Source organism: Sebastes fasciatus, chromosome 5 (assembly GCF_043250625.1).
Source record: "Sebastes fasciatus isolate fSebFas1 chromosome 5, fSebFas1.pri, whole genome shotgun sequence".
NCBI lineage: Eukaryota > Metazoa > Chordata > Actinopteri > Perciformes > Sebastidae > Sebastes > Sebastes fasciatus.
The window spans coordinates 22,145,447-22,166,785 of record NC_133799.1 but is presented as its reverse complement, the minus strand read 5'-3'; the positions used below and the strand labels follow the sequence as shown (position 1 = coordinate 22,166,785).

The 21,339-nt window shown below is 41.3% G+C and overlaps 1 protein-coding gene across 5 annotated transcripts in view; it reads left to right on the top strand.

Moving 5' to 3' along the window:
* The window catches only part of atp8b3 (ATPase phospholipid transporting 8B3), a 62,266-nt gene extending 43,200 nt beyond the window's left edge, over positions 1 to 19,066 (top strand). For 4 of the 5 annotated variants that reach the window (XM_074635806.1, XM_074635808.1, XM_074635807.1 and 1 more), the window contains 20 exons: positions 416 to 507; positions 644 to 802; positions 3,241 to 3,329; positions 3,414 to 3,607; positions 3,701 to 3,909; positions 5,467 to 5,498; positions 6,327 to 6,483; positions 7,178 to 7,366; positions 7,513 to 7,625; positions 9,439 to 9,606; positions 10,338 to 10,449; positions 10,578 to 10,653; positions 10,732 to 10,855; positions 12,395 to 12,581; positions 12,704 to 12,927; positions 13,980 to 14,063; positions 14,185 to 14,409; positions 16,086 to 16,224; positions 16,496 to 16,626; positions 18,531 to 19,066. In XM_074635806.1, the coding sequence (XP_074491907.1) occupies positions 416 to 507; positions 644 to 802; positions 3,241 to 3,329; positions 3,414 to 3,607; positions 3,701 to 3,909; positions 5,467 to 5,498; positions 6,327 to 6,483; positions 7,178 to 7,366; positions 7,513 to 7,625; positions 9,439 to 9,606; positions 10,338 to 10,449; positions 10,578 to 10,653; positions 10,732 to 10,855; positions 12,395 to 12,581; positions 12,704 to 12,927; positions 13,980 to 14,063; positions 14,185 to 14,409; positions 16,086 to 16,224; positions 16,496 to 16,626; positions 18,531 to 18,764 (2,938 nt within the window). In that variant the 3' untranslated portion in view covers positions 18,765 to 19,066. Of the gene's footprint in view, positions 1 to 415; positions 508 to 643; positions 803 to 3,240; positions 3,330 to 3,413; positions 3,608 to 3,700; positions 3,910 to 5,466; positions 5,499 to 6,326; positions 6,484 to 7,177; positions 7,367 to 7,512; positions 7,626 to 9,438; positions 9,607 to 10,337; positions 10,450 to 10,577; positions 10,654 to 10,731; positions 10,856 to 12,394; positions 12,582 to 12,703; positions 12,928 to 13,979; positions 14,064 to 14,184; positions 14,410 to 16,085; positions 16,225 to 16,495; positions 16,627 to 17,924; positions 18,041 to 18,530 lie in introns of all 5 variants that reach the window. The other variant, XM_074635805.1, reaches the window with a different exon arrangement.
* The last annotated feature ends 2,273 nt before the right edge of the window (positions 19,067 to 21,339 follow it).

Sequence of the window (21,339 nt, the reverse complement as noted above, 5' to 3'; positions counted from 1 at the left end):
AGTCGATAACGTTACTTACTCCTGACGCTGCCGCTCTCTCTCTCTTGCTTCACCACTCCCTTCCCACATACACCCACTCTACGCACTGTGTAGAGTGCTCCAAATGACTCTAGAGAGGGCCATACGCCATTTTCACGTCGGCCACCGTAGCTCTCCAGCACGCTTGGCACACGGGAGAGGCTTCAGTTGGTTGCAATCTCCTCACCTCACCGCTAGATGCCACCAGATCCTACACACTGGACCTTTTTAAGTCAAGTCCAAGTCGAGTCTTAAGTCATTTATTTCCTGTCAAGTCAAGTTGCTAGTCATCAAAACTGTGACTGGAGTCCACATCTCTATTAAACAGTACTGAAACTTCCTCATTCAACTATTTAATGTTAATATAACTTGTAAATGTGGTCTTTTCTTCATACAGAGAAACTAACCTCAAGTTCCGGCAGGCACTCAGTGCTACGCACAATGAGCTGACCTCTGACCCCTCAGGGGAGGCGCTGGCTGACTTTGACGGTGAATAAATGTTTTTTATTAACAATACAAATTCAAAACATACTCATTTTAAAGTAGAGCAAAAATAAACAAATGCACATTTTACAGAATTGCATTAGTTGTTTTAAGTAAGAGCAAATGTAACTTCATGTTACAGGTGTCGTGCGTTGTGAGGAGCCCAACAACCGCCTGTACACCTTCAGAGGCCAGCTGCACTGGCGAGGAGAGTGTTTTCTGCTGGACAACGAGCACGTCCTCCTGAGGGGAACAGTCCTACGCAACATAGAGTTTGCCTACGGCTTGACCATATACACTGGTACATGTTGCAGAATTTATTCAGGGGATATCAACATGGATTTCTGTGCCTGAGAGTTGTTAGTGAGGGGAAGGATGACACAGCTTTTGTTTAGAAAATGGGAACTAGCCTCCGCCAAACTGGTCCGTTGAGTCTAAATATGACACTGAGGCAAACAGGGCGAAGAGAAGCCCTCATTTATGGCACAATGCCCCATAGAGGTGTATGATAACAGAGATAAAAAATGTTTTTGTGTCCACGCCACCTATCCTCATGTCACCTTCTACTGAGGCTTCCACTTGTTTCAATGACAAATTTTATTATGTGGAATACATTATACTGCTAATTATGGACAGTACTTAACTCTTGCAGCTGCGTCTTAAATGTGGGTCTGTTAACGTCTGGCAGATTACCGGCTCCTCCTGTCTTTTAAGTGATCATTGATCGGATATTACCGGACCAGGCAGAAGGTGTCATGGATCTCGCTGCTTATGACCCTTTTCAGTTCTGGTAAAGCAGATCAATAGATCAAATTCTTCCAGAGATGGGTTTTATACCATTCATCAGAGACTGTCTGTTGGTGTGACCCCAGTTCAGCCTGATTATAACTCTTAACCCTCCTCACACACACTCGACACAACCTACTTTACATTATGCATGATCAAGGTTGACATATTGTTGTTGTAATAAGTTGGAATCAGTTTCTGTCCTTGAACAGTTTGATGGTATGGCTCCGGTGTTCATTTTGGCAGCTATTTCCGATTTAGTCTAAAAAACGAAAATGCTTGTTGGTTTTAGTCACATTTTAGTCATTTTTATCCTTCATAATTTTAGTCACCGATTTGATTTTAGTCAAAATGTTTTCTCTCTTAATTTTTGTCTTAATCTTAGTCCTGTTTAGTCATCAAATTATATTGAACATTTCTGTCATTTTAGTCAAACTTATTTCACCTGAAATTTTATCTTGCAGTGTTTGTTATATTTAGAATATTTTCACCGCTTTACCTTGCCATCAGACAGCCCTTTCTGACGGGGATCTGAAGCTGTTTTATCCATCTACGCTCTCTTAAAAGCCACCAGACTCCATTGACAAAAACAGTAATTTTACCTTACAGAACACGGACGTTGCTGGTTAATTTGTTTGTGTTATTGTGTGACTTTGGTCTTTTAAACAGCTTCAGTTCCCCCGTCAGAATCAGCTGTCTGATGGCAAGGTAAAGCAGTGAAAATATTCTAAGTAAAGACGCTTGAACTGATTATTTTTTGGAGGCTAAAACACGTTGAAATATTCTAAATATAGCGTACATTTAAACTGACATTGATTTTTTTTTTTTTTTTTTTTTAGGTGGCTAAAATCCATTTTGCTGCTGCCCCGTTCCACAGTAGTACTTTGCTTTGCTTTCGTGCTGGTACTCCTGTCTATAGATCAGCATTGACTAAATATCTTGTAAACAAGCTTAGTAAAAATGTTTGATTTCAATTCAATGCTTATTAGTTTTAGTCACATTTTAGTCATTTTTATTCTTCATAGTTTAAGTCGACGACAACTCAAAATGTTTTAGTCCAGTTTTAGTCACTGAAAAGTCATTTCATTTTAGTCAAAATGTTTTCTCTCTTAATTTTTAATTTAATCTAAGTCCTGTTTAGTCATCAAATTATATGAATTAAATTAAATTATATATCATTTTAGTCACACTTATTTCACATTAAATTGATCTTATCATTACATGATGAAAAACACAGGTTGAGTGATTAAGAATGCAGCTTTGCAGTTAGTTTGAGTCCTCCTGACTGCGCTCATCAGTCCGTTATGAGAGCCAGTCCACCTGCCCAACATGTAAAAATAAGTGTTACTCAACCACCCGAACCAGACACGACCTGCAAACTGCCAACTTTATGCATTATAGTAGCACAGAGAGAGGGGAAGAGAAGGTGACAAAAATAAAGAGAGATTTCATTCGTTTTTGTTTTTAAACTACATTTTAGTCTCGTCTTTTTTCGTCAATGATATTTTATGTTTGATATCGTCACTGTTAGTGTTTAATGACGCTGGTGCCATCTCCTCATTGTCTCGTCTTAGCCATGGAAAAAAAGGTCGTTGATGACCATGTCATACTTTTCGTTAACTAAATTAAGACTGTATGGCACAGATTCTCAGTATGTGTCATTTCTACACATGCAGCTCTCTATGTGAGATTGAGACCACATCACTGGAAAACATAATGTGATACTTTATTGATCCCTGCGAGGGAAAATTTGTCTTCCCGCTGACCTCTCGGCAGCGGGGTCAGACACCCCTGGAACTGGTAGGGATTCAGCATCTTGCTCAAGGGTACGTCAGCAGATGCTCACTGACACGAGGGCTTGAACTTTCACCCTCTGGCTGCAGGATGGTCTCCCCACTCGCTAGGACAGGCCGCCGGAGCGATAGCGTCTAACAGTTGTCTGCTCTGTACCAGGCGCGGACACCAAGATCCTGAGGAACTGCGGGAAACTGAGAGTAAAGAGGACGCAAACGGAGAAAGTTTTCAACAGAGTGGTGGCCGGGGTGAGTGGGTAAAGGGCCGGTGGGTGACAAGCATGAGACATCTCATGGAGTTATTCTAAACTGTGTGTGTGTCTGGGTCTCTAGATCGTCCTGTGCGTGCTGTTGGCAGCTCTGCTCCTCGCCATCGGCGCTGGCGTGTTTTCGAGTTGGGTCATGAGCCACACAGAGGTTCTGTCTGCTCTGGTGGTTAACGGCAATCCCGTCTACAACGGGTTCCTCATCTTCTGGAGCTACATCATCCTGCTCAGCCCGGCCATGCCCATTGCTCTCTACATCACGTTAGTTCCATCTACAATACTGCTCTCATCTGAGGGTATAGGCAGGAAGGTTGAAATACACCTGTGTTTGTGTGTCTTACTGTGTGTCCACAGGTTTGAGATGATCCACACGGTCCACAGCCTGTTTATTGGCTGGGATGTGGAGATGTATTGGCAGCAGGCAGACAAACCGGCCCAGGCCAGGAACACCTCACTGAATGAGGAGCTCGGCCAAGTGGGATACCTGCTGAGTGACAAAACTGGGACACTGACCCAGAATCGTCTGCTCTTCAGACAGTGCTGCATAGCCGGGGAGATCTATGGTAAAAATATACCATCTTATATATCTATCTATCTATCTATCTATAATTTACCATATCCATTTAATTTTCCTTAGAAGAAAACAATAACCCAATGCCAGCACTTCTATTTATTAGAAAACAAAGTGTCTTCATCTGAGCTCACGCTGCACGGCTAGCTTGAAATTAATATTCCAACCACTCACAGACTTTTGAACAACTTCACCCTCTGCCCAGTCCAACAAATAAAATCACCTTTTATTCCTGTTTTTTATTTTACCTCGACATCCACTTTCAACAGAATGCACATCAAATTATGAATTCAACATGCCCTCAAAATGCATCTTTACAGGACCTAAAAGGTAGAGACACACCAATTGAGTCTGGCTTTCTCATCCCGATTTTTGCTGATTTCTTTCCAAGAAATATAATCGACCGTCCCAAAGTCAGGTTGTAAGCCATCAAAAATTCTAAATGTTATCTTTTTACTTTTTTAGTGTCCTCTATCGTGGTTATTGGCATAAAAACCCACAATTCAAATGATTAGGAAATATTTTTTTGCATTTTTATTTAAAAAATGTATTTGATAAAAGTAATTCTTGGCATTATGAGTTCTAATTACATATTATAAGCTGCTTATAGCTTGTGTTAGGAAGTTAATTCCATCTCTAATATCTATTTTATATTGCTGTGAAAACATCTCCTCCAAACTGTATTTATTGAAGTTTCTCACCAAAGAAAAATAAATTTGACAAGGTTACATTTGAACACAGCGTGTTTACCTCGCAGAACACGGGAGTTGCTTCCTTGATCGTTACTTTGTTTGTGTTATTGTGTGACTTTGGTGTTTTAAAGTTTTCACCAAAGTCATACAATAACACAAACAAACTAACCGAGGTTGGTTCTGCGAGGTAAAATTACTGTTTTTGTCAGTGGAGTGAGGTACTTCTATTACACTGAGAAGTACCTCATACAACATTTCTACTATCCCTTTAAGTAACTTTAATTGTCACCAGAAAGTAGTCATGTTGTCTGACTGTGCTAACTAATGTCCCCTTCTCAGGATGACACCATAGTGAGACACTTTTCATATTTGTGTTCACTCAAAATTGTTCAACAATCCAGTCTTTGTCCAATAAAATGTGTGACGTTACAAACATCCTGTCTAATTAACACATTAATGTACTTCCTTAAATATTAATTTCTGTAACAGAGTATGATAATGACCACAGAGCCAAGTTTCCTTGCTGGCTCACAGAGGAGCAAAGATCCCTCCGGGGAGCCGACTTTCTCCAGAGAGAGACGACAGGAGACACTTAACATGCTCATATCTAACAGCCACGAGTCCATCTACTAAATATTTAACACCGGCCCTGCCCACTGAAGACACACTGTAATTGAAACCTTGTCAGAATCACATCAACCATATGTCGTATGTCTGAGCCGCTTCCTGGTTCAGCCCACATGTCTGTTTTCTTTCTTTCTTTTTATTTTATTTGTGCATATTCTAATCATGCGCTCTATCTCCATTTCAAATGTTTTTGCAAGTCATTAAATATGATCATTTCTCTACTTTCCCAGGTGATGCATCAGTCAGGGCAGAGGACATACAGGTACCGTATAAATACTCTCAAATCTGCATCTTTGGACTGTATTTTGTTCTTTCTTTGCCTCTTTCTTGTATATTTCCAACCTATTCAGGGTTCCCACGTGTCCTGGAAAACTTGGAAAGCAGTTGACCAATTTTACAGTCGTGGAAAACACATGGAAAATGAGAGAAAAAGTCAAATGTCCTGGAAAATTATTTCAACATTCTCCTATTTTCCTTTAGCTGAGAATGAACAACCCATACTAGGCTATATATCAGGGCTCCCCAAGACGGATTAACGTTGCTGAAAGGGCTAACATTAAGTTATGTTCAGGATCAGATTAGTTAAAACGTTTATGGAAAAGAGTATTTTGAAAAGGCTGCTCTCGGTTATGTTGCGGAAACGCTGGGAACACACACTCAAGTCATGTCACGTGATAGCACATGCAGGTTGGATGAGATAACGTTGCTTTCTTCCTAACTTTTTTCCTAACAGTTGAATAACGTTAAATTGTTTGCCTCTATCTGCAGGTGTATATTTATTATCCTATGAACAATTTGACATAATTTCTAAGCATGTAAAAGATGATTTCATAGATATAGCTGTCATACCAGCTATATCATCATGAAAATGTCCTGGCAAATGATCTCTAGAAAAAGAGTGGGAACCGTGCTAATTCAAAGCTGTTCTTTAACCTTCCTTCTCGGTAAATCTTTTCTTTTTATGTGCTTGTTTTTGTCGTAATTTCAGTTGACATCAGCATGAGACTGTATTCATGTTAGCCACGCTGTATAATGGCAATGCACAGTAACATTTGGTGCCCCATCTTCTTCCCCTGTTATACTTGTGCAGCCCATGGACTTAAGCTGGAATCCGTTCTCCTGTGGTGGTTTGAAAATGTCGGCTCCCAACCTGGTGGAGAAACTTCGAGGACAGCAGTGTGCATTCAGCAGACAGTTCCTCAGGGCGTTGTCTTTATGTCACACTGTCATGGCGGAGTGGAAAGAAGGTTGTGTCTCTGTTTGTTGTTTACTCCACACTCAAAGTCAAGGTAGAGGGGGAGAAAAAAATTATCTCAGATACATAACACAACACTATCAGCACTTTGTTCACGATACAAGACAGGCAGACAGGGAGGAAAAGAAATCATTCACTGTTACTTTAACTTAATGTACCAATTTGGCGATCTCTCCTCCAAATAATCCAGCCACATAACCATCAATTCATGAAATGAAATCGCACACTTAAGAATCCTCCTTACCCCGGGGATATGCATGAACATTAACGGTTTGTAAGAGTATCATTTAATAATGTAACGGGTCGTACAACAGAAGTAATCCTTAGTCAGAGTGACAAAAAACTTGATTTATTAACAACGGCATATGCAAAAGTAGCCGACTAGGCTGCTGCTGAAGTAAAGAAGATATCAGCTGATTAATCGGCCATCAGCTTTTTCCTGTCCAAACTATCTTTATTATAACTGCCTTTAAAAAACACTAGTCGACCTCTAGTTCAGTTTTCATCCTCCATCTGAGGGAAAAGTGTTGAACCTCAGTTATGTACAGTATGTTGACGCAACTTGAAAGGATGATGCTTTTTTTCCAACCCCTAAATCACTGGTCTCACATGATTATAATGACATTGCACATTCCCTGATGACAACATGTTTACATCTGCCTTGCGTGTTGGCTACATTCCTCCAGAGGCTCCAGTTTACCAGGCTGCGTCCCCAGATGAGGAAGCTCTTGTTGGTGCAGCCAGGGAGCTTGGCTGGGTCTTTCTCTCCAGGACGAGAGACTTTGTCGTCATCTCTGAACTCGGTGTCTCTCGCCAGTATGAACTGCTTGCACTGCTGGACTTTACCAGCACGAGAAGACGCATGTCTGTACTGGGTGAGAGGAGCCCTCTAAATACACACTGACAGCAAATCTGCAACCTTTCAATCTCTTGTTAATCTTTTATAATTGCCCTTATGCTAAGTTCTCCCATGTCAACTTCTTTTCTGAATAAATTATCCAGACTGGTTTTGTTTTTTCAGTGCGGGAGCCGGAGGGTGGGTTAAAGCTGTACTGTAAAGGGGCAGACATCGTGATCCTGGAGAGACTGCAGAAGGACTGTCCATATCAGGAGAGGACTGAAGGAGCCCTGGAGGTGAACTGGAGTTTCTACCCAACTGTTATTGAGTCTACTATTTATATGTCACTCTGTTACTATCTTTTGGTTTCAATTTCAGTATTTAAGAGTTCACAGTTTCAAAAAAGTTCACCATCTTAACTTAGTGTGTTAGTAGGGGGTTAGTAACATACTCTCAATTACTTACTTAATTACTTACAAAACACACAAACTCATATGAAATGATAGCCTCCGAATATGAGTTAGACCAAAAACATTATTTACAGGTGAGAAGTTACCTCATGAAACATTTAGAAGAGGACACATCAAAAAAATATTTAATACAATACATGATTGAAAATTTAAAATAAAGCTAAAGGAAATCTTTCATATATGTATAAAATGCTGCAAAAGCTCACCATTGTAGATAATAAAGTAAAAGATAAATGGGGAAAAAAAGACTCCCTACGTGGAAAGTTAAAGATATTACAATCAAATTACTGGAGATGGGATTATGCTCGGGAAGTGAGTATGAGATATTTAATGACGCCTTATGTTACCCTTTAGCAGGGACTAGTTGCTGGAGAGGATGTGGGGAACAAGTAGCAAACTATACACGCACTTTACATGTTCAATATTGATTCTCTTTTGGGAAGAAGTGGAAAAAAAACCTTAAAATATATTTTTGACCTAAAAGAACCTCTGAAACTAGAAAATCTTTTGGGCACTGACTTAATATGAAAGATAAAATCGGCGGACATGCATCTCTTTAACATGAAGCAGGTGACAAAAGACCTGGAAACAGACAAATACACCAAAACTAAATTCATGGCTATCAATAATAGAACACTTTGGAGGTGGAAAAATGAATCTTTACAATCAGAAATCATATGAAAAAATGGAAAGCTAGACTCATATTATTTCAATGTAGCCCAAATTTGTAATAAACAGGTACTCCTCCCCTTTTTTGTTTTGTTTTGTTTTGTTTAAGTTTCATTTAGTTTTTGGTTTTGGTTGAGTTCTGGTATTAATTTAACTTACATAAACAAGTATAAAAATGCACAATGAACTGTGAATAAACAATTAACAGGAAGATAATGAAAGAAACATTGCGATGAAGTAAATTTAAAAAAGCTTAGTGTATTAGCATTGCTAGCATTTGCATTATCTCTACCAAATTCAATGGCAATCCATCCTGTAGTTGTCAAGATTTTTCACTAAAAGTCCAACATGTCAACCACATGCTGGTGCTAAACCAAGGACAATAGGATTCATCCTCTGGGGACCAAGAATGTCTGAGCCCGTCAGTGGCAAAAACAAGCACTTTTAGTGGAGGTAAGTTGCCAGGTTGCCCCAAGTGTTTATATTACAGCCCGTTTACTGTCTGGCGGCTGCAGCGTTATCCTTCAATACTGGACCAATTTCAAAAATTGTTGTCCCTATTAGTTACTTAGACACAAAAACATGAGAAAATCCAGGTTGAAAAATACCAAAGTTACTCTTAAAGACCACCTTTGTGCAGTAAAGGATTTCCTCCATTAATAGTCAGTCAAATAAAACAGTTTATAGAGTCTCTTTGTCGTGATCATCGTTGTTATCAATGGTCTGATCATCAAAGCTTGTACACACTGTATTGAGCATCTCAGAGAAGTTAAACGTTCTTGATCAATGATCAATAGACTTTTCAAGAAAGGATCAGGCCAGTGATCTCCTACTGAGATAGTTGAGGCATGCCTGCCAAGACCAAAGTGTTTATCTCATGTTTTCTTTGTCAATTCTTCAATTCTGCCTGAAAGATCACTCAGTAAATAACGTGCAGCCTGTAATAATGTGTTAACCTATCTTCTGTCAGTTGTTTGCCCAGGCCTGTCTGAGGACTTTGTGTGTTACGGTTCGATCTGTTCCTGAGGCATCATGGGAGCAGTGGAGTAAAACTCTTGCCCAGTCTGCTGCCATGACGACCGATGACCGTGACGCACTGCTGGAAAAGCTGTATGATCAGATGGAGAGAGAGCTGCAGGTGGGCTCTTCCTCAGTGGGATTTTTACACGTTTATTGTCAGTCCTCCATTTAAAGTGGCAAATCTGATCATTGACACAGATAAAGACGGCCTATTATGCTCATTTTCAGGTGCATACATGTATTTTTGGTTTCTACTAAAACATGTTTCCATGCTTTAATGTTCAAAAAACACTTTATTTTTCTAATACCGGGCTGTGCTGCAGCACCTCTTTCCACCTTCTTTCACCGAACCGAACTCTTCGGACTCCGCTCTAACTAGCTTTGTTTGAGGGCTTGCCAAACTTGTCGCTAGGCAGGTATTATGCAAATGTCTTACTTGGTGACATCACCACGCTACAGAAGAAAAGGCGGGACTTCAAGCAAGGCGTTTCAGGCAGTTCAGGAGCAGTGTTTTTGTGGGGGAGAGTAACTCCCTTTGATGTGGACTTTGGGCTTTGTAACTTTGCAGACCTTTTACATGCACAATAAAACTACAGTATATAACACACTAAAGGAAAGGGGAAAAGCATAATAGGTCCTCTTTAAATCAAGCTTGTGCTTTATGGTTTCTGCTCTTTACTTTTTTGTACATGTGGAGCACAAAGCGACTTTGGTAAATCATCTGCATTTTTTTCATGTTATGAGGTTGAACGTCACTCATATCTTCTCTTTGTCTCCTTGTCATGCTGCGTAATAAAGCCAATATCCTTCAGGAATGCTAACCTAACGTTCACGTTTCATGTTTTGCAGCTTATAGGGGTGACGGCGATAGAGGATCGGCTTCAGGAGGGAGTTCCTGAGACTATTGCTCTGCTTCAACAGGCTGGGATTAAAGTATGGGTACTTACTGGGGACAAAAAAGGTATTGTGACATATATTGTAACAGTAGATGGGAGTGGGATTGGCACCACTTTGAATGCTGTATATTCATATCTCACTGTGGTTTCCTCTCTCTTTCCTGCTCCCTCTTCTCTCTCCTCGTTCTTGTAGAGACTGCAGTGAATATTGGATATTCTTGCAAGCTACTGGATCCTGATACCAGATTACTGGAATGGCAGGAGCTGAGGTTAGCAATGATAAAAATACACAAACACACACACACGCTCACACCAGCTCATTGATCTTTGTATGTTTGCCCCTGCAGACAGATACTCCAGTCCCCAGACCCAGGGGTCAGTTTCTTCAAGGCCAGGCAGACAGAGCTGTGGGCTGTAGACAAGCAGGCGGCTGGAGCAAAGACTGCTGTGGTCCTCACTGGACCTGAGCTGGTAAACACTGGACATACTGGAAATGGGGTTACTCATATAGTTTACAAATGGTCGAATAGCTGTCTTCAAATAGTTTGCAATTGTCACAGATTGGGATAGGACTCTACTGCTGTTTACATTGTAATTATGTATTGGTCGCAAAAGCCCTATTTCCACCGCAAGAACTTTCCCCCTGAACTAGGAACCTTTTGAGAATCTCATTGTGTTTTGACTGCAGGGACCAGGGTCTAAATTAAATCCGGTGGCCTTTTTACCCCCTAAAAAGGCTCTGGTCAGGTGGGGTAGTACTTTCTGAAAGTACAGGAACTTTCGGGGTGGAGTTTGCAGGGATGACCGTTGCTGATTGGTCAACCACACACTCAGCGTCGCTGCTTGAACTGTACCGCTTCATTCATAAAACAAGGAAGTACTCTAGTATCGATTTAAGACCATGTTAGGACGAGGAGAGAGCATATTTCTTTGTTTGTTAACTGCTGTCGACTTCCCGACTCATTTTAAAAAAAGACAGAGAGAAAAAGAAAGCGAGAGATCACGCGAGCGAGCTGAAAGGGCAAGCGGTAGAAGAGACAAACAGCTTGGCGGTGCTGTAAATGAAAGAAAAAAAGTTATTTTCTGATTGTTTCACAGCGGTTACGTTCTAAAGCACAAATAAATAACCATCAAACACTCAACAGATGATTTACAGTGCTCTTATTTTCTTTTTCCTCTGCTGCATTTTATTCATTACATCCAACGTCCATCAGTACATACTGTGCAGCAGTAAATTATTATTTTATTTTTTCAACATGTTTTTTAGATGAAACGGGCGGACACACTGAACTGCGGGCTGCAGACTGTGTGTCTTTAGACCGCGGCGGAAACGCAGACAACAGTGAGCTGAAGGAACCTTTTAGTTCCTTAAAAAGTAGTCCTGTGACTAAAATTTACCAAGAACTTCTTGGTGGAAATTGGGCTAAAGTAGAATTTTTTAGACATGAATACATTTTTCCTTAAACCTGCAATACTTGCCACTTGAGGAAACAAGCTGTAAACACAACACTGACATTAGTTGATACGGCAAACTAGTTAGCAAACTGTTTAGACACCTAGTAGATAAGGAGCCACATTAGCATTCATTTGGAGTTTGTGCCGACCTGATGATTGTAAGTCCAATATTCACTCTCCTTTTAGCTCTAGTTTTTTTTGGTCTCTACCAATTTCTGAGAAAAATATCTGCAATATTTTTATCAAACCAAAACAATGAGCTGAAACTCTCCAGTAGATCTGAGAGTTGGGTGACAATTGTCTGTGGGTATTGCACAGAGTCATCCGACCCATTGTTACTATAAGAATATTGATTATAGCAGCTTTAAAAATGTATACTGGCAGAACTAAAATGCCTTAAAACAAGATTTCTGAGATGTCAAAGCTGTCAGCAGAGACTATCTGAAACCCAGAAGCAACGGTGAAGACTCCTCTAAAGCTCATTTAGAAGGTACTATTGGACCATTTTGTATAAACCTAACCTAAACTGAGCTGTTTGATGGTGTTGTGCTCCAGGCAGAGTTTGACCAGAGACCAGAGTGGGGGACCACGTTCATGAGCCTGGCAGAACAGTGTCAGTCGGTGCTATGCTGTCGTGTAACACCAGGACAGAAGGCTGACATCGTCACGCTGGTCAGGAAACACTCCCGCTCAGTCACCATGTCCATCGGGGACGGGGCCAATGATGTAAACATGATCAAGAGTAAGATGTAGAGAGAAAATATGTGTTTGTAGCTCTTAATTGTGCCTTCTGCTTCCATGTTTTTACATTTGTTTTTCCCTCTTTTTGGATCCTTGTCTTTTCTTACTGTTCCCCAACACCAGCGGCTCATGTTGGTGTGGGAATAGCAGGAGTGGAGGGAGGTCAGGCGGTGCAAAACGCAGACTTTGCCTTGTCCCAGTTCAGATTTCTGCAGAGGCTGCTACTGGTCCACGGGCGCTGGTCCTACAGGCGCATTTCCCTCTTCTTGCGCTACTTCTTGTTTAAGACCTGTGGCTTTGCTCTCGTGCACATATGGTTTGGATTCTTCAATGGCTTCAGTGCTCAGGTTAGACACACATGGATGAGACTTAAAGGGATAGTTCGGATTTTTTGAAGTGGGGTTTTATGAGGTACTTAGCCATAGTCAGTGTATTACCTAGTGGATTGGCTTTCATCAGGGGACGGGTGGGTGTGACTCACTGATCGCTAATGAGCACAGTCAGGAGGACTCGGAGTAGCGAAGCTGCATTCTTAATCATTCAACCTCTGTTTTTCATCAGATAAAGTTAAGATAAAATCTTATGTGAAATAAGTTTGACTAAAATGACAATTATTGGTTTTGGCTAGACTAGATTAACTGAAATGTTCAATATAATCTGATGACCAAAAAGGACATTTTAGTGAATTAAAAAATAGCTGACAGAGTTAAGAGAGAAACCATTTTGATTAAAAGTAATGGCTAAATGTTGACTAAAATGTAAAGACTTTTTGTTTACTAAAACTATGAAGGCTAAAAATTACTAAAATGTGACTAAAACTAATAAGCATTTTTGTCTTAAGACTAAATCTAAAACAGCTGCCAAAATTACCACCTCTGCCTCAATCGGATAGTTTGTTTGTGTTATTGTGTGACTTAAATTAATCCCAACTAACCCTGTAAAACGCCAAAGTCACACAATAACATGAACAAACTAACCGATCGAGGCAGCGGTAGACCAACAGCTCCCTTGTTCTGCGAGATAAAATTACTGTTTTTGTCAATGGAGTCTAGTGGCTTTGAAGAGAGAAGAGATAGTTCCCCATCAGAAAAGGCTGTCTGACAGCAAGGTAAAGCGGTGAAAATATTCTAAATATAGCGTTAAAGCTTAAACTGATATTGATTTTTTTAGTTATCTAAAATATGTTTTGCTGCTGCCCCCCGTCCACAGCAGTATATTACTTTGCACCCCTGCTGATACTCCGCCATCTACTGTAAGTAATACACTGACTATGGATAAGTACTTCATACAACCCCTCTTTAAAAAATCTGAACTATCCCTTTAAAGTCACATAATGAACTGATGTTAAACATGGAGAAAACCTCCTGCATTCATTCCACCATCTATTTGTTTCCTGCAGTCTCTGTATGAGACGTGGTTCATCGCTCTCTACACCGTCTTCTACACAGCGTTCCCAATTTTGTGTGTGGCCTTCTTTGAACAGGTGAGACAGTGGAAGAGATGGATGTCTTTATGAACTCAGAACTCTGATATTTGATGTTATATTATTTGAAATGTTTATGTTCTAAGTCATAATGCTTCATCCTGTGTGTTTTGTGTTGTAGGACGTGAGTGCAGAAAGCAGCCTGAAGTGGCCAGAGCTGTACAAGACTGGACAGAGACAGGAGCTCTCCAGCCCTCTCATGCTGTTCCTATCGCTGCTGTATGCCGTCTACACGTCGCTAGTTCTCTTCTTCATCCCGTTTGGAGTCTTTTACAACACAGCCTATGACTTCCAGACCATGGCAGTCACTGTCGCCATGGCAGCCACGTTCACTGCCACCGTTGAGGTCAGGATCACTCTTATTATCTCAGCATCTCAGTATTCATAGATGCAAGTAAACCACAGAAACAATCACAAGTCAAAAAATTAACTATTGATCTGTGGAAGTCATAATGTGACATTATTTCATCATATGCAATGAACGAACACATCTATTTTGACAGAGCTGTTAGTCCGATTACATCAAAATGTAGCAAATCACAAGATGATCGTGTGTATTGTATGTATATTATATGCACAAAAAAATATCTGTAGACAACTGTAACATTTTCAACACGACACTTAAAGGGACTGTTTGTAACTTCTTACACGTATAAATCAATCCGGGATCGGTGTCCTATGCGCGCTTGCGTGTGGCTACGCTGTTCAGACTCAGACTCCAACACAAACTACACAGAAGCACCAAAACCACAAAGTTATATCTAGTGAAGCCCGTCTTGCAAAACAGTGTTGGCCGCAGTCGTAGGACGCGGGGAAGACCGTAGATTGGTCTCCGGGCCGGAGTCTCTGCTGTACTCTGCTCCTCTGCCTGCCTGCTTGCCTTCACTCAGCTCACTCCACCTCACATGCATGCGCGCACACTACACACTGCAGAAGAGTTAGTAGCTCTGAGAATATCTAGTGAATGTACAGTGGACGTTTGTGCAGAAATAAATGCTGCAGCTCCTCCAGACTAACAGAGGTTTCCCGTGTCTTGTGAAGAGACGGGGCTCCGCCACGAGTTACATTATCATCTCCGACCGGGTGCCGGTGTCTTCCCTGTTTCCTTTGGCCGCGGTCGGGAGGCTGAAGCAGGAAAAGCCAACACTAGGATCAGCAGTGATTCACGGAGACCTTCGTCTGGTCAGCTAACATTACTGCCAAGCAGGTGAAATATAGAGTGACATTGTGGTTTTAGCTGATGTGTGTCGCCTCACTGTTTTGACAGATGCTTGCTCACCTTCACGTCGCGCGTGCACACGGGCGAGCGCGAGCGACAGGACACTGACTTTTGTTGAGTTAATAGCCACAGGTGTCGCTGTTACAACCAATTTCTGATTCTTACAAACAGTCCCTTTAATTTATCATATTCAGAAAAAAGTTTAACTCAAAAAGAGTGTTAATTTAGAAATTAAAGAAATCTACTTTTACAAACTGCAGCTGGAGTAGCCAACAGTGAGGCAAATTATCATAACAATTAAAATAATAAGAATAATAAGAATAATAATCTTTATTCATATAGCACTTTTCAAAACAGCAGTTCCAAAGTGCTTTACAGTTAATAATAAAATGCATAACAGTACACAGTATGAAAACATATACAATTTCTTTCCAAGCGGACCCCGAGGCAGTGATTGGTAGACGTTTTTACAGGATTACAGCAGCTACAGATGCCGGCTCTTTACCGGTCCTTTTTCAGAGTTCATAAGTAATGGATCGCTGTCGGGTTGTAAAGACCATTTCAACCAATATAACAAATAGTGTAAACTGGATAACATCGTCAACCCTGCCTTTAAGAGGTATTAGGCCACAGCAGGATTTAGTAACCTGAACTGTAAATACAGGAGCAAGCTGGGGAAGTTCGCCAGTGCGGTGGCCAGTAAGATAATCAAAAGACCAGCTGGGGAGTCTTTGGGAACAGAGTGTGAGGAGGAAGAAGGCTTTATATCTCCTCTGATTACAGTGTTTCTTTTCGTCTTTCAGGTTGTGCTGGTGACCAGATACTGGACGAAGTTCAATGTAGCCACCGTGTGTGTCTCTGTGGTGCTTTTCTTCCTCTGTACCAAGATCACCCACAGCACCATCCTGTTTAAAAGATCACCCAGCGACTATTACTTCCTCGGTACTCATCTCATTGCACATCTACTCTATTCATTCCTGTAACTGGAGTGATGTCGCTCCTGGCTGTGGCCATTTTTTAACATCCATCACTGCTGGAACTGCTCGACTTGATTCCCTCGGAGGCAAATAATATCAAAACAACTGTCAACAAAAACATTCAGCCAAACTGTGAAGAAGAAATGTCAATTTTAACGATTATTTAATGTTGATCTGTTGGTCTGTCATCATGCCTGTGAAACAGGTTTGATTGCTCTGTGTGTGCTTTTCATCAGGTGCGGCTGATAAGGCCTTCATCGATCCACTTGTGTGGCTCGCAGCTCTGCTCACTACCTGGACGGCTGTTTTGCCCTCAGTGACCGCCCTCGCTCTCAATGTCATCCTCACCATGCACGACAAGCACAAGGTGAGACATCTGCATGATGGCGAGACACTACAGGCAGAAACATTGGGTTTTCATGCACTGGTCAGTTTTGGGCTGTTTTGCTTCCATGTCTTTTTTTCAGACTAGTGGAAAGAAAACATCCAAAATACACATTTAGGTGTTTATTTTACTACTTTGTCTGTTAGTGTCTAAATTCACCAAAGTTATCATTACATAATGCCTCATTTGCATATTTAAACATAACATTTCAGGAAACTTGTAATACAAAAAAAAAAAATTCTCTTAATGTCAGTAATCAACTGGGGAAGTTTCATGGTGATATCTAATTGTTTAAAAAAAATACTCTATTCACCTGTAGTGTTATTAAATTAGCTTTTTTACAGACTCCAAGCCAGAAATCTCCACTTCAGTAGCACTTACATCCACCAAACTTTCCAGTTTCATTTCTATCTATATTCTGAAGGTTTTTACAGAGGGGTTTGTTCATCCATCATTCATATCCTGATTTATACAAAATTGTATTTCTAAAAACATGGGGAAAATTGATTTCTTATGGCTGTTGACAGTAGTTTCTGATTTATAGTGATAAAAAGAGAAAAAATTCCCTCTGTAGAAACCTTTGACTCTAATATGTCAACAAAATGAAACCAGAATTTTGAAACTGGCTTCATCCAATGTTCAGATTTCTGTTCTGAAAATGTATGCAAGTTAACACATATTTAATAAGATAATGTCTCATTTGCACATTTAAACATAACATTATCAGAAAACTTGTAATACAAAAAATAATTGCCTTAATGTAAGTAATCAACTGGGGAAGTTTCATGGTGATATCTGTTAGTTAAATTTTTACCCTATTCGCATGGGATGTCTCCCCTCAAAGTGATAGTTTTGAAGTGGGGTTGTATGAGGTACTTATCCATAGTCAGTGTATTACCTACAGTAGATGACGGTCGGCATGCCTACAGCTTGGAGAAACAGACGGGAGCACCGGAGCAAAGCAATGTACTGCTGTGGACGGGGACGGCAGAAAAACGTATTTTAGCCACCTAAAAGAAAGGCCCACCTAAAATAATTGATATCCGTTTAAGTGTACGCTATATTAAGAATATTTTCACAGCTTTATCTTGCAGTCAGACAGCCCTTTTTTCTACTTTCCGACGGGAAACAGAACTGAAAGTGAATCTATGCTCTCTCCAAAGCCAGCAGGCTCAGATGACAAAAACAGTGAAGATACGTGTCACTTTCAGTTCAGTTCGCCGTCGGAAAATATTCTAAATATAGCGTACATTCAAACTAATATTGATTTTTTTTTTTAGGTGAGGCTTTATTTTAGGTGGCTTAAATATGTTTTTCTGCCGACCCCGTCCACAGTACTGTATTGCTTTGCTCTGGTGCCGGTGTTCCTGTCCGTTTCTCACGACCGTCATCTACTGTAAGTGATACACCTACTATGGATAAGTACCTCATACAACCCCACTTCAAATCACCCAAACTATCACTTTCAGACAGTAAGAATAAAAGGAATAGTTCAAAACTAAAACTGGAAATGAAAACATTTAAGCAGTCACCTGGATGTTAGTAAAAACATTATCCATTTAAATTGGTGGGACGACTAAACACACAGCAGGTTAGCTCCTGTACATCAATCTCTAACTTATGAAGACTTTCACAGTTCCATAAAATGTCATTTATGTAATATTTTCAGTATATTTCTCAGTGATGATTCTCCACAAACTGACTTGAGGACCAACTCAACATGTTACTGAATTTGGTTGCTATCTTGGGTTATTTTGGAGCTGTAAGAAGGCTGAGATGTTTCCCGTTCGCCAAGTTATTGAGGTTTCATTCCTATAAAAATAAAAGCATGAACAGTAGTAATGGTAAATGGTCACTGATGTCACTCTTACCTGGCTGTGATGTAGGTCCACAGTGCGTCCCTTCAGCCGGTGGAGCTGAGGTCACAGTTCAAAAGGACGTCTCTTCGCCGTTCCTCTTACGCCCTCTCTCAGGGGGCCGGGACCGGACGCCTCATCACGTCAGGGACCTTCATCCGCAGCACGGTGCCGACGGTGGATGAGAAGGTGACTGCTAGTAAAAACTCCACTGACTCACAAGTCCTAATTCACCTAAAGGACAATAATCATCTCCCAAAATAGCACATGATTAACGATAAATTTAAGGGAGAATATTTGATCACATAGATTGTTGCTGTAACATAGATCTTATGAGATGATTCGTTATGTGTTTGTACTTAAAACATGTTTTTGTGGCCAATTCCAGCACTTATCTTTTGTATAGCTACCATTTTCCAATAAATGATATGATATACAAAATACATTATGTTCTCTAAATCGTGTTTATTGTCTTTACATAGAGTTTTACCTCTACATGAATACCTCTGATCTTTGTTGTTTGAGACCGTTATTGTGGTAAAAAATCAGATTTCCATCTGCTGGGAGGTCACAGGGGGATTTCCTTTGAAGATCAAACCAAACACAATAAACCGACAGCACCGCTTTTGTTTTACAATTGTTTTATTTGTTAATTTATTTCAAAACACGCAATTTTTACCCATATTATCCTTTTAAGTTTTTATTTTTCTGTAACAGTTATTACTCAGATTTTTTTCCTTCACAAAAGTCTCAACTAGAGTGAAACTAAAAGTCCTCCACAGGCTCTCCGGCTTCTGCAGTGGGAGGAGGGAAAAGAGGCTTTCTGACCAGACGTCGTGAGTGGGTTTATCCCTTGTTTCTGTGTGTGTGTGTGTGTGTGTGTGTGAGTTTACACCAGCGTATATGTATGTATGTGTGTGTGTCTAAGTGCAATAGGTGGAATGTCCACATGGCCGGTAAATCACAGGACCCGTAGAGCAGCCCAGAGAGCTCAACATTGTCTTCTAGGTTTCGGTAGCCAGATTGTCATACCTCTGATTTCATCTTTGGTTTTCAGCAAACACTCTCAAAAGGCAGACTCACCCTCTCCAGCATGTGCCTGTGTCTGTTTGTGTGTCTGTCTGTCCGTCCGAGTGCAATATAAGCCACTGTCTCCAGACGACTTTGTAAACTTAAGTAAGTACAATGTAAGTGTCTTTGCATTGATTGTGGCCCTTCCTTGGCGCTGGGGACAAAGACAGTCGAACATTGTAGAACAATGGAGCCATGAGCGGGGGAGGATCAGCTTGCAAACATCAACATGGACTCCATTTTGATGTCAATGGCAGTTTGGGGCGTTCATGTAAAGCTGTGTGACATCAGTGTGGTGAAACATGGGGGGCGCTGTAGTGCTCTCCTCTCCCCAGCCACTCTCTACTGTATACCCTGAGTGACTGGGGGTTCTCCGGCCGCTCTGGGCTCAGGGGAGGAGGAGGAATGGGGGGGAAAGGTCATGGAGGTCAAAGTGGGAGCGGGAGTGTCGTAATGTCAAGTGGGAAGGGAGGGAGGGGGGGTTGAGGGTTGTACACTCTGACCCAGCAGCAACGATTAAGATTGGGGGGGTCAGGTGTTTGCATAGTTCTCTGTGCAAAAGCCACCAACCGGAGCCATTTTTATTCCTCGCGGTTGGTTACATCATCATTAGATTAGCAGGAAATTGTGGTGGGTGATGGGAAGTATGGTCTTTGCACCACAGCTCTTGTTCTCCTGCAGTGCACTACATTGTGGCAGTAGGGATGCAGGAGGGTGAAAGGTGACTGGTGGGGGTGAGGAGGGAGTGGATTTATAATGTTTTGTTGTGTAACCGCGTCGTGTGGAGCTTGATGAGATGGAAGATGTTTTGAGCGGAGGGGTTGATGGGGCAGTCGTTTGGCAGTCGGGCACTACAGCTCGTCACATCTCAGAGAGCCTCTTTTCCCTTGATTTTATTCTTCCGTCCTCCCCTTCCTCCTCCCCACTGGCCTGCCCTCTCTCTACCTTTTTTCTTGTTTTGAAACTGATTGTCTTCTACCATCACAAAGACACTTGGTTCTGATTGATTAACAGGTAACAGAAGAGGGAGAGCACAGTGTGACTGGGGGTGTCTACATCAGTCCCATCGGCAACGTCCGATCCCACGGCGAAACGACGCACGCATCATGCTGTTTGACAGCAAATGCTGGCGACATTTCGGTCGTTGGACTATCAAGTTGCCGGATGGTTCTGCGGTTGGTTGGTCGGTCAGTCAGTAAGAAATGGTTTCAAATTTTTCGCATGACAAATATTGCAACCCATAGTAAAGGAACATAAAAAAAAAGTCTTCCACATAGGTACAAATGAACACACATACACAGATTGAAGAAAAGCATGTAGACAGACATACAGGTATATTCAAGGCCGCTCGGGCCTGTGTGTGTCCCTCTGATTAACTCCAAGTAAACAGCCCGTCTTTGGAAAAGCAAGACACACATTTCAGGACCCGAGTGAGGACCACAAGCTGAGGAATGAAGATTGAATGCTATTGATTGGGAGGAGAGGAGTTTGACCTCCCCCAGCACACACTGCCCCCTACTGTCTGGATTTATATACATCAAAGAAACATGGGGAAAGGGGAAGGGTTGCAACAACACATGCACACAACCAGTGAATCCAACAGTGACGGAAATTCTAAAAACAAGGACCCCTCCAACGCCTAAAACCCAAATCCTCCCACCCTTTTTTTTTTTTGATAACCAAAATATCCCCCACCCCTTCTCCACCCACTCCCAAGTCTTTCCATCCTCCTCCTCTCCCCACAAAATCACAGGTCATTCCTGTTGGT